Source organism: Poecilia latipinna, unplaced genomic scaffold (assembly GCF_001443285.1).
Source record: "Poecilia latipinna isolate Pla-1442-1.1 unplaced genomic scaffold, P_latipinna-1.0 Scaffold463, whole genome shotgun sequence".
Lineage (NCBI taxonomy): Eukaryota > Metazoa > Chordata > Actinopteri > Cyprinodontiformes > Poeciliidae > Poecilia > Poecilia latipinna.
The window spans coordinates 2,921-15,036 of record NW_015113079.1 but is presented as its reverse complement, the minus strand read 5'-3'; the positions used below and the strand labels follow the sequence as shown (position 1 = coordinate 15,036).

The window sequence follows — 12,116 nt, the reverse complement described above, 5'->3', positions numbered from 1 at the left end:
AGGTTCCGGTATTTTTTTTTTTCCTGTTTGGGTCTTAGTGCACTACCTGTTTAGTGCACTAGAGGCACACTAGTGGACCATGCAGACCTCATTCGTGGCATATTAGCGCCCCTAAAGCAGACAAGGAAACAGGCAAAGACGTGTTTTTCTCTCTATGTTCGTTTTATTTCAGATGTTAATGCAATGCTGCATATCATTTGTAAAAATACAATTCCATTAATCATTGGAATTAATGGATTAATGTATTCATGTAAACATGTTCTAGGTTCGCAAAGTAACTATTACCATAAAAAAGAAAAACATTTAACTAATATAATCAAATCTGCTCCTGATTTTAATCAAGCCTAAAACCACATTGAACAGATTGATTTGGACAGACTTTATATGGAACTTGGCATAACATGGGGTGTAGGGTAAGAAAGGGTAGGATGTCATTAATTTTAAAGACTCGACTAGAAAATACATTTTAGTTTGTTGTCAAGCCCCAAACACACACACACACACACACACACACACCTGTCTCATAATTCTAAAATAACATCTTGATGATCCCCACAACTTCTGGGAAATTATTCAGTAAACTCAAGAGACTAGAGTGGAACTCTCTACGATGTGTTATCTCTAGCATAAAGCTAATAGTATTTCAGAAAAAAGAACATCATATCTGAATCACTTACTGTAAATCATGGAACTAAAAAAAAAAAAAAACAATAGAAAAGGTTTTGGAGTTGTTCAGCAAACATAGCTGTATGGAGCAAATATGTTTCCATAGCAGCACATACAATGTTGTGAACTATATCTAATATAATTATAGAAATAAATCATTCACATGGATCAGTTGAATTTTACAAACATCAACCAAAATAAAAAATTAGAATTTCCTTGGCTCTTAATATTGTTTCTCAAGTTTCTAATTTTGCATGTGGAATACTGTATCTTCTAATCATTTCTATTTCTGTAGATTATCAAGCAATATCCTAGCACAAACAAAACAAATGCAATAAAGATGACAATGATGCCCTTCCAAGGCCCTGAGGGGAGGGCCTTCATCACGCTAAGACTCTCTGCAGGCATTTCATTGCTCACTTTCAGCATGTATCCCAAAGCCCATCCAACAGAAGCTCCTGCTGCCTGTAGAGACACAACATTTGAGTCTCAGTGAAATCAGAGCAGAGTGTTACAGCAAATAAAAACCACCATGCTGTTTATTCTGTTTACTTCTTACATTTTGCTCAAAAGAAACGTGAGGAAATGAAGTGTTATCAAAATGGTACCCCTTGGTTAAGAGGACTTGGACAAAATTAGACATGGAGCAGAGATTCTTCATGTATTTCATGTTTTTCTCTGTCAAATTTGCCTTGTGAAGAAGCTGTAAATAGAAATACAAGAGGTTTTAGTTTCAATCAATCAATCAATCAATCAATCAATCAATCAATCAATCAATCAATCAATCACATTTATTTGTACAGCACATTTCAGCAACAACTCAGTTCAAAGTACTTCACATCATAAAAACACAAAAATAAAAAGTCATAAACCAGAGGACCTGAGTGGTTTGTTACTTAGTTGTAGCCTAAGATGATCAGTACACAGTACCTCAGTGATGGTCATATTGCAGATGAGCTTGGCTGCTTCCACTGCATGACTAGGAGATGTGAGGGCTATGTTGGTGATATCTTTGATGTATTTCTGTGTGTGGTAGAAAGCTGAGAATGCCTGTGGAGAAACAATACGGTGTGACAACAAGAACCTCATCTAATCAAACCATTTATCATCTAAAGCCTGCTCAAAAATACCCAAAATGGACAAAAAGGCTGTGCAAAAATAATAAGGGAAAAGAGAAAAACAGAGAAAATGAGAACAATAAAAGTAACCATGAGCAACAGAACTTAAGCAGAAAAAGGAACAGACTTTAGATGGTGTGGAGGCGAGGGATCTGATTCTTTTCTATATCTAATGGACTCCAACAAGGTGATTTTTATGTCAAACTGAAATAATGTAAGACTGATTGTGGTTGTTAATGTTCTTGTTAGTCATTTAATGAATGCTGATGATTTGGTTTGTCAGATGTGCATATTCTGGTTATACATTTTTTTTTTGCCACATGACAGTGAAGTAAAACCACAGGCCTTCACCAAAAGATGTGCTGAAATTGTTAATTTCTAAGAACCAATTAAGAAATTAGTTTATACATACATAAATAAAAGAGGCTGCAGCTTTACTCTTTGTTCAGTGATTTAATTATGCCACAAGTGAAATTATGTTAAACTTGTAATAACAATTTTGAGGTCATAGTGATATCTAGTTTTGAGCTTAAGAAGGAGACATTTTCTAAAAGCATCATCAGAGGAGTCAACAAGAAGTGGCTGTTATCATAAACTTAGTTTCTTTTTCCGTTATTAGTAATGTTGTTCAAACTGAAACAGTTGTTTGAATTTATCTGCAAATGTTGCTACCCGTGTTCAAATAACACATCAAGTTAGAACTCCACTAACGGTGTTATTCTGCTGGCTGTTTTTCAGGGTACAAATGATTTATGAGAACAGAGACTAATGCTAAACTTAAGTCTTTAAAGCATCAATCACCAAACTGTGTCCAGGTGTCCATTTTTGTAGGTGCAGTAAAGACTAAAAAAAAGCAACACTTTCAGATTGGTGATGAACACTAACATATTTGCTTTTGTTTATATCTCACCATGAAGCTTCCCGTCACTCTGGGCTGAAACACTCCGTCGAAGGAACACATCGAGTAGTTACAGTTGCTAAAAGTGAAGATCTCCGTTATGTTGTTGACACACTGGTGATAATTCCCTGAGCCCACCACTGTTACATTTCTCTGAGCATCCAAATTGGCTGGTTTGTATTCCTTTGTGCAAAAAGAATCAAAGACATCTTTCCCAAGATTTATAGAAATATTAAACTTTGGTGGGTAGCAGGGGTTGATTACTTGATTCAGCACACCTTGAGTCTGAAAGGGGAAAACAAAGATCAATATAATAAAATATAAATGAACAGCCAAAAATGTTTAAAGATTGGTTACCAGTTCTTTTTTTTTTTAACAACAGTTTTTACAACTGTTTTTTGGGCTACAGTAGTCTTATAAAATAGTGAAGCAAACTGGGATAAGCAATTCCTTGTGGGAAATTCAGATTCAACACACTGCACAGGCCTCACAAACTAAAGTTTATAAGTGTACAATTAGAAAAACACCAAATATATGCAGCATATTTTGAAGGTCTGCAAAGAGAGAAGAAGAGAAGAAAATTAACAATATGCCATCTTAGCTTTGAAGGTTCATGATACCTGGACCAAAGCAAATGTCTTTCAGACAGATAAAACCAAAGTGGAAATGTTTGTCTATAATGTACAGCACTCAGTTCTTTGAATACCAAGCACATCACATTAGACCTCCTTTAAACTGTTAAGCACAGTAATGAAGGGACAATGATTTTGACTTGTTTTTCAGCCACCCGACCTGCAGGTCCTTTCAGATCCCAGTTCTGCATTAAACATGCAGCCATGAAACCTCCAATAGACATCACTTTGCCCTTTGACAAGCTAAGTGTGCTTTCAGACCATGCAGAATTTATTGTGGAACCAAAGGGGCATGGCCTTTGATTTAAAGCATGATCCTCATACAGAACATGCAAAAGCACTCAGTGCTTTAAAGACAATAACTGTTGTCTTTAAAGCACTCATTTCTCAGTCTGGCAGATCGTGGAGGATAATTGGTTTTCTCTGCTCTCTGCAGCTGCTGCACAATCTCCACAGCCTGTACAGTTCCTGTTCTGTACTATGTAGTAGTTGCTCTAAAATTCTGCCTTAACTTTTATGGTTATGGGTTTGTTACTGGCTCCAATAGAGGATTGGGGACTTCAAACTAGAATACTATGTCACGCTTAAAGAACCTGTGTACAACATGGAACAAAAACATGATCTGAAAGGAGCCACTGTGTTTCCTCTCTAATATTCTTGAGACCATGTGAGACCATCTGTCTGACAGCTGAGACTTGGCTGTATTTTCTGCAAGCAATGATGTTGCCTGAAAAAGTGGGCCTTTCCTTTTAAAACAATGTTAGTATTATGAGGCTTCACAGAAAACCACCAGTTCATAAACTGCTAAAAGTAGCTCTCCAAGCCAACACATTTTTAGGTGTGCTTTGTGTTTCACACACCATTCTTTTGGGGCAATATCTTTGTTTTAGACCTCCTTCCATGGTGGAGTGTTTTGTGATTTTGTACTTAAAGTCAGTTTAAATTTTTTTTGGAACCTTTTGAATACCAGGTCATTGTCATTATGTACTTATATGTATAAATGGACACAATTAGAATAAGAGTGTTCTGTATTTTCACCAGGATTGTAGGTGTGGAAAATTAAACAGTGATACCTGGATAAGATGAGCCAAGAGTCTCTTGAGGAATTGGTCTTGACCGTAGCACAGAAAGCTGTGTGTGTACAAAGTGTAGGCTTGTCCATAAAGGGTTAGATTCATCTGATTGTCTGGGTTCTCCAAGTTTTGCGAAGTCTCGAATGTAATCTGAGTGGAAGCTCCACCTAAATCCAAAGCTCCAATTGTGTTTCTTCCTGGATTCAGCCAATGTCCTACAAAATCATACTAAAAAAAGCAGAAAAGATTGTATTAAGAAACCTTAGTACATAAGTTGATGACAGTCAGTTTCTGAACTAAGTTTTATAAATAATTAAGTGCAAAGAACAGATCATGTTAAGACAATATTGCTCCAAGGAAAATGACTCTGAATTGAATTATTTCTTCCTTTTTCCATTTATTGACTAAAAATAAGCTGAAGCAATCATGATAGCATAATGCAAGTTAGTGCACTATGCTAACTTGCACTAAGATGAAGTTAGCACTATGCTAAGATGAAGTTAACACTATGCTAACTTCATCTTAGCTTTGAAGGTGCACCTGAAGGAACTGGATTTTTTTATTTTGCATTAGAAATTTCCAGTCTGACACTCTTTGAAATTTGGTAGGTTTTGTTGTTGTTGTTTTAAATGGTTAATAATTGTTTATTACCTGCAGCATCATTTATTAATTCACTCTGGTTACCTTAATGAATTTTTCAAGTAAGTAGTTGACGGTGACCCAGCCATAGGCACCCTCTTCTTGCCCACTCAGGATTTTGGCCTCCTTAAACTGGAAAGGGTAGGAGCTCAGTTTGTCTCTTACTTCTTTCAGGACCTTGTCAGATTCTGTCTGATTGATCTCTCTGTGAAAAATGAGGAGTAATAAGGAAAGAATAAGAAACCTTTAAAAATGCTATTTGATGTACTCTTGAACATGTAGCCAATGGAGTGATTCAAACTGGAGAAAGAAATTAGAAGTTGTATTTAAGGAACCACAGACTAACTTGAGGAGCCTCATCCCTGCTGTGGCACCCAGGCACAGCGGAGTCTGATGTTGTCTAGATTTGGGAATTTCCTTCAGGGCGTGATTCATGCACTCCTCCAAACTCTTGGCAGCATCACCTGGTTTCCCAGCATAGCTGGATATCCCTCCACCTGGGCAAGATGAAGACACCAGCTGTTCTTAGAGACAAACTCAGAATGACCTTCATAAAGTTTGCACTTCTGTATTCTAAAGGACAAGATGTGGTTTCCAAGGAAATCAGAAACAAACTTGAATGAGAAGAACTGAGAGTGACTAAAGTGCCCATAGCTGAAGCGGACCTTTAGGAAGCCAAGTCTTTCACAAGACATTGCATCACTATATAGACATATAGTGATGCAATTATAGTTTTGATCTGATGACACAATGGAAGTGAAAGCGGCTCTTCCTTCCCCCTGAGAGAGGGACAAGACATGAGGCAAAGGTCATCAGGCCAGGACTCGAACCTGCGACAAGGACTAAGACCTCTCTCCATACATCGTTTGTGCTTTGACACAAGTTCTCTGACTTTATGATGTTGATGCAAGACATTCATAGTGAGTACCAGCTTCTGTCTGCAGACATTGACCCTGAGAAAGACCTACCGAGCACTCACTGAGAGGACGTGACAAAGTATAGTTGGTACTTAACAAAAAGTGGCAGTGGTCAAACATTATGTCCAATCATAAACTTTCAGTTGGTCAGATTTGGCTAGCTGTTTCAGCATGATGTGCTCACCTTTTGCATCACATTCACTGTGCTGGGTAACAACACCAGTGCCATTTTGCTTGTCAGCTGGCCATTTGTAGATGAACATGGAGGTGTGGGAGGAGCCGGCATCCAGTACAATCCCATACTGAAAGAGGCAAAGCATTTAGTGTCAGAAGCGTTTAGGAAGAGGTCAAAGACTAAACAAAGTCTTTTGTCAGCTATCAGTTCATTTAATTTATTATAAATTGTTATTTTGCTTTCATAAACACTGAATTCATTTTAAATATATATCTTGCTCTGTGAAGCATCTTGTACATGAAGGTCTTTTCAGTGCACTTTAATTTACGGTACTATATTACATGTTTCACGTAGACATTTAATTTGAGTTATTGGCCAACATGGGTAACCAAAATGTGTATTTGAGTAATAGTAGCATCAGTTTAATTTACACCAACATAAGAATATTTATATAAAAAATTAGCCATCCAAGTTAGAGAACAAAAAGTATTTGATAAAAAGGCAACACAGGTAACTGATATCAACATCTGATATGATTAACACAAACTGATGATCTAACATTCACAGATATATATGTATCTGCCGATTTTAATCTTTTGAATAATAAAGTAAAAAAAAAAAAAATCAATATTTTATTATGAAATAACAAATTCAAAGATCATCTGTAGGTGTGTCTGTCTGGTAATTTTTGGTTATAATAAGTTTGTCCTTCCTTTAGTGAATTAACATGAGGCTAGTAAAGTAGCCAGAAACTCATACTCGGGTAATAGTGAAATTACTTCAATATAACAACTTTAGAAGAATCAAATAGTATGGTACTGTAAAACTACCCCTGGATGAATTCCTTTTATCACAAATGTATATGCTACTGAGTAAATGCAACTAGTAGGGTAACCCCAACACTAACCCGCTGTGGCTAGTGTAGGGGCATTATGGCAGTGAATGTGGTTTGATCTTAATTAGTGTAGGTGTTGTTTTTCCTTTGTTGTGTTTAATGTTCTGTTCCATCATTCCTTTTGTGTTAGTTCATTGACTTGGTGTCTGTTTTGTTACTTTGACCTCTTTCATAAATTTATTTATTTTCCCTTTCTGCTTTGAAAAAGTAAAAAAAGAAAGAAAAACATTTTCATAGAAGACTTAATTGTGTGTGCTTCTGTACCGTCTACTACAGTGATTTAACTCATCCATCCATTTTCTATACTCTCTTATCCACACAGGTTGCCAGACGGGATGGTGCCTGAGTCCAGCTGTCTCTGGGCGTGAGGCAGAGGACACCCCGGACAGGTCGCCAGTCCATCACAGGGCCACACAGAGGCACACAGGACAAACAACCATAAACACACACGTGCACACGCACACCTGAGAACAGTTTTGGGTAAATCAACTGATCCAACAGTGGTGTTTTAGACAGGGCTCGATTTGGAGCACAAGATTTTATTCATGCTGTGAAACTCCTCAGCTTTTGACACCTAACTGGGGTAATGCAGGATGTGGGTTAGTTGTGCTTTTTCAGTTAGTCTTCAACTGACCTTGCAGGTCAAAATGGTGAACCTCATGGGGGGAAAAAAAAGTCAACTGTCTCACTCACTCATTTTGTAATGCCAACCAATTAGTTTTTGTCAGGGTTCAGTTCATAACCAGGGTTAAACATGTAAAAATGGGGTAAAGGTACAAATCTGATTTGTACAAGTTGTCTCTGAGATGGAAAAAAAAAAAAAAGAATACAGATCTGATTATCTGAGCAATGGAGTGCAAAAGTTAGCAACTGTTTGTTGCTCAGTTGCTTCAGTTTGACTTTGCTTCTTGTCAACTGTCTTTAACTTCCTTGCAGAAGATCTTTTGACCTTTACTCACTATAGATGAGTTTAACATCTACAGTGTCAAACTTAAGACCCATGGGCCGAATTCGGCCTCCCAGGACTAGATCAAGATAACAGTTGTGTGCTTCAATATTATTTTACCAGTCAAATCATATCAGTTTTTATTTGTCTAATAGCGCTAAATTACATCAGAGTAGTTTAACATTACTTTAATGCTAAAATGTTCTTAATTCTCAGAAATACTCATCGAATGCAGAGACGTTTTGTTAATAAGTTTTATTAATACATTCTGCCACCACCGGCCCTTTGAGGACATTCATGAACTTGATTTGGCTCAAAATGTAAATGACTTTGACACCTTTGATCTACAGCATCTTGCAAAGATATTCACACTTTTATCATTTTCATACTTTGTCAGGTTACAACAGAAAATGTTGAAATTGTAATGAATAAATCAGTGCAAAAAAGTAGATAATAGTGAATTATAGGCAAACAGACACATGGCTTTCTAAATTCTTTCAAAACCAAAAATCTGAAAAGTGTGGTTTGCATGTTTATTTATCCTCTTTCAGTGAAAACCGTTTAATAAAATCTAGCAAAACCAATATTCTTCCATTGTCATCTAACTAAATAGACTGTGTGTATAAATGTAGCATGACAGCCTCAGAGGTTTGAACAACCAGCATCCTGAAGACCAGCAGACATTTCAGAGAAGTTGTGAGAGAAGTTTAAAGCAGATTATATTATAAAACTACAACCTAAGCTATGGACATCCCACAGGTCAATTGGTCAATCCATCATCTAAACATAGAAAGAGTACAGCACAGCTGCAAACCTTTCAACACATGGCCGGCCGCCTAAACCAGGTTCCCATCCCAGGTTCAACAAACGAATCAGAAGGCTCAAAACCTTTCTGAGCATTCAGTCCAGTTCTACAAAACCCTCGCAAAATTCAATCAGGCTGAAGCAAAGGCAGATCTAAAAGGAGCCAGACAGCAGCCCTCCAGGTCTGGAGTTGACATCTTTGATCTAAGGCGACAGGCTGGGCAAGAGAAGGCTCCAAGAGGCGCATGGTAACTATGGAAGAGCTGCAGAGATGTTCAGCTCAGGTGGTAAAATCTGTTGCCATAACTACTGTAAATTGTTCACTTCACATGTAGCCTTCATGGAAAATTGGCAAAATGAAACTTTGTGCCATACATGGAAAAAAACTCAGTTGTAGTGCAAAGCTAACACTGAGCACCACACCCTACAGAGAGATCTGGTGACTGGTCTACACTATGCAAGTGGTTAGAGTTTAGTAAATGACTAAATAATCCCTGAGTTTATCCATGTTCTTCCATGAACGACATGGAAGAAAACCTGATGAAGGCTAACAGAGACCGAATGATCTTCCTACAGAATGATGAACCTGTGTCTGTAACGGCAGCAAATTTACTCTTACCTCCCAGTAAACCATTACTAATGAAAATTCAAGTTATGTGTGCCATTAGTTTCCTTCTCTTTCACATCTCTGTACTACACTGCCTTGGTTCATTACATAACGTCCCAGTAACACATACTAATTAGAAGCTAGTTGTCTCCAAGTTAAGACAATGATCCAAGGTGTTAGGTGACTGACTTCACTAATTGTCTTGACATTTTGGCTTGATTTACTAAGTCAACAAGGAAACTTACATGGTGCTTGGCAAAGAAACAGCAGAAGAAGGAGCCAATGAGGATTAACACAGTTCAAAGAGCTGAAATACTGAGAGAAAAGTGGAAGTGGCAAAGGAACCAGAAGAGCTAATCACAGGTGAGTGGGGACAGCTGAGAAAATGAGGCAATGGAAAACATCTGGGAAGAGGAGAAAGAAAGTAACAAAGCTGAGTTCCAAGAAAAGGAGAAGGAAACACAACTGAAACACAGAGGGCACATAGGAAATGAAAAAAGCTGAAATTAACAGTTTGTTGTTGTAAACAACAAAGAAACAGCAGAAGAAGGAGCCAGCGAGGATTAACACAATTCAAAGAGACACCTAGATATAAAAACATTTGCAACTAACTGAGACGTTACGAGGCTTAAATAAATACTCTTCACTTATTTAACCCCTCTTGTAAATAATACTAGAACACAGGTTTAAAATAACAGTTGCAATAGAGATTAAGCAATAATACTGAAAGGAAACCCACCATGTTATCTGCAGGCATCGTCACCTCTTTTGCTGGAAGGACCACCAGAAAAATCCCAATTATTGCCAGAATCACCAGCACAGCAGCGCCAATAATTTGGGCGCGATAGAGACTCATAGCTGAACCCTGCAGCGTGTGGCTCACGGCTCTGCAGCATAAACTATCTGTGCACATTCAATTCTGTGGCTTTTTGACACATTCTTTGCACTGCGAAACATTGCGCTTCCTCTTTCCACCCACAAACCTGCTCTCTCAACCAGGTTGTATACATGCGATTGACTAGTCATCACTGCTTTCCCCGAAAGACCAAAAAGATTTATTTTCAGAAGAAATGGCTAGATGTTAAGAAAAGCTGTGGGCACCGTGAGGAAATCCTGCTTTCTGAGACAGTTTAGAGCAGGATTTAGTTTTGACGTCCAACATGGTGCTGTTTGAGGTACACCAAACCAAGTCTGTTTAGTTGTTCAGTAATCAACAGTAATGGGGTTGAGCGTTGGACTTTCACCCTGAAGTTCCTTCCGTCGGGGGGGGGGGGGGGGGCACCGATTTATGTTTTCGCATCCACCTGAATAATGTGCAGTTGCACCACTGGTAGTTGTCGGAGCTGAATGACTGTGTAATTACATGCTTACATCTGCCCTAACGTTTAGGCAAATTTTCATGTTTTCATTAAAGCTGCTCAATAATTGAGGAGCAAAATAAGAAAAATGCTTAAGTCAATGTGATTACTTGTTTTTTTTATTTTTATTTTTTATAAATTTACAGAAATTGTAAAAACTGTCATACTGGGATATTTGGAATAAAAACTGTAACACAATGTGGACATAGTGAAGTACTGTGAATACTTTTAGGATTCACTGTATGTGGTAGTTCTTAGTCTAGGCACCAACAGGAGAAGAAGACAGAAACCGAGCTGTAGGATGAAGCCTGTCTGATAAACAGGGAGGGCTGAGCATGTTAAGAGTTTGAAATATCAGTAAAATCTTCTTAAAATTAATATCCAAGAAAAGCTCTGAGGCCTAATTCACTGAGTGAATTGCAATTTTCATCCCCACAAGGTAAAATATATTGGAGGGCTGAACAATATAAAAACACTATACTTTATAACTGTTTTAGCCAACTTTCACTCTTTGTATAAATAAGTTAGCCAGCCATTTATTTGCAGACCTGAAAAGTTTTAGCATTGCTTTCAGCATCCAACCTGGCAGCCTGTGAGCTGTAAGTGTCTAGGTGGCACTGGTGATTGCCTGAACAGAACTTTGGTTGGGTGGGGAGGGCAGGAGGGGGGCGGGGGGGTTATTACACAAATGGCAGAGTGGTTAAGAGGTCAGCAACATAATTCTACAAAGATAAATCAGAAGTGTCCAAGCTGAAGCTGCCCAACTAACCGCCTGATGTTTGTTTTCCAAACGCTTGCTCCTCCCCCTAAACGGTTCCACACTGTAAAAAAAAATCTATAAGAATGTCAGCATGTCATTCATCTCTTCTAATTCATTACATGTATCTAAAACTAAAATAAACTCTCCTATTGTACCTGAAGCTGACAGTACATCTCATTTGTTGGACATAAAGGAGGCCAAGAGAATCCAAGACGACTTTCTAGACTTCTGCATGTAGGAAAAAAAAAGAATACAAAGCAACAAGACTGCTTTCTTTCTCGGCAAAACAGGGAACCAAGAAATCGCAGCGATGACAAAATCATTGCATATATAATAACAACGTGACTGAAAAGCAGCCAGTACTAATTATTACAAGATATTTTCACTGGCACCAGCAGCCCAAGATAGTAAATCTGTGAACACCTGAATCCAAACACCATCAAAACAGATTCCAATAGAAATGGGCATCCTCTATTTGTTTCCTAGCTTAAACTTGAAAATTACCCACAAACAGCTCAAATAATTTGAGTATCAGGAAAAATTTCACTATATTTATTCACCCAGTGTAGAAAGTGGAACTCATATAGAAAATTATACATAGTAATTACATATTGAAATATTTTGAGCC

General features: G+C 37.8%; 1 protein-coding gene across 1 annotated transcript; it reads right to left on the bottom strand.

The window, feature by feature from the left end:
• Positions 1–149: 149 nt before the first annotated feature.
• On the bottom strand, positions 150–10,292 carry LOC106951541 (ectonucleoside triphosphate diphosphohydrolase 2). The gene is made up of 9 exons (XM_015039154.1): positions 10,110–10,292; positions 6,128–6,245; positions 5,373–5,523; positions 5,072–5,231; positions 4,388–4,615; positions 2,695–2,967; positions 1,597–1,716; positions 1,226–1,369; positions 150–1,131 (listed from the first exon to the last, which is right to left on the bottom strand). Exons 1-9 carry the CDS (start codon positions 10,281–10,283, stop codon positions 940–942), a joined length of 1,560 nt encoding a protein of 519 aa, XP_014894640.1. The 5' UTR covers positions 10,284–10,292; the 3' UTR covers positions 150–939.
• Between the last annotated feature and the right edge of the window lie 1,824 nt (positions 10,293–12,116).

Bases quoted from the DNA above. Each gene is read 5' to 3' on its own strand.
- LOC106951541 (XM_015039154.1), bottom strand. From the start codon at position 10,283: ATGTGCACAGATAGTTTATGCTGCAGAGCCGTGAGCCACACGCTGCAG. The intron at 6,246-10,109 runs GTGGGTTTCCTT...TGCCTCTTTCAG, and splicing joins CGATGCCTGCAGATAACATG to TATGGGATTGTACTGGATGC. The intron at 1,717-2,694 runs GTGAGATATAAA...GTTTCTCCACAG, and splicing joins GAGTGACGGGAAGCTTCATG to GCATTCTCAGCTTTCTACCA.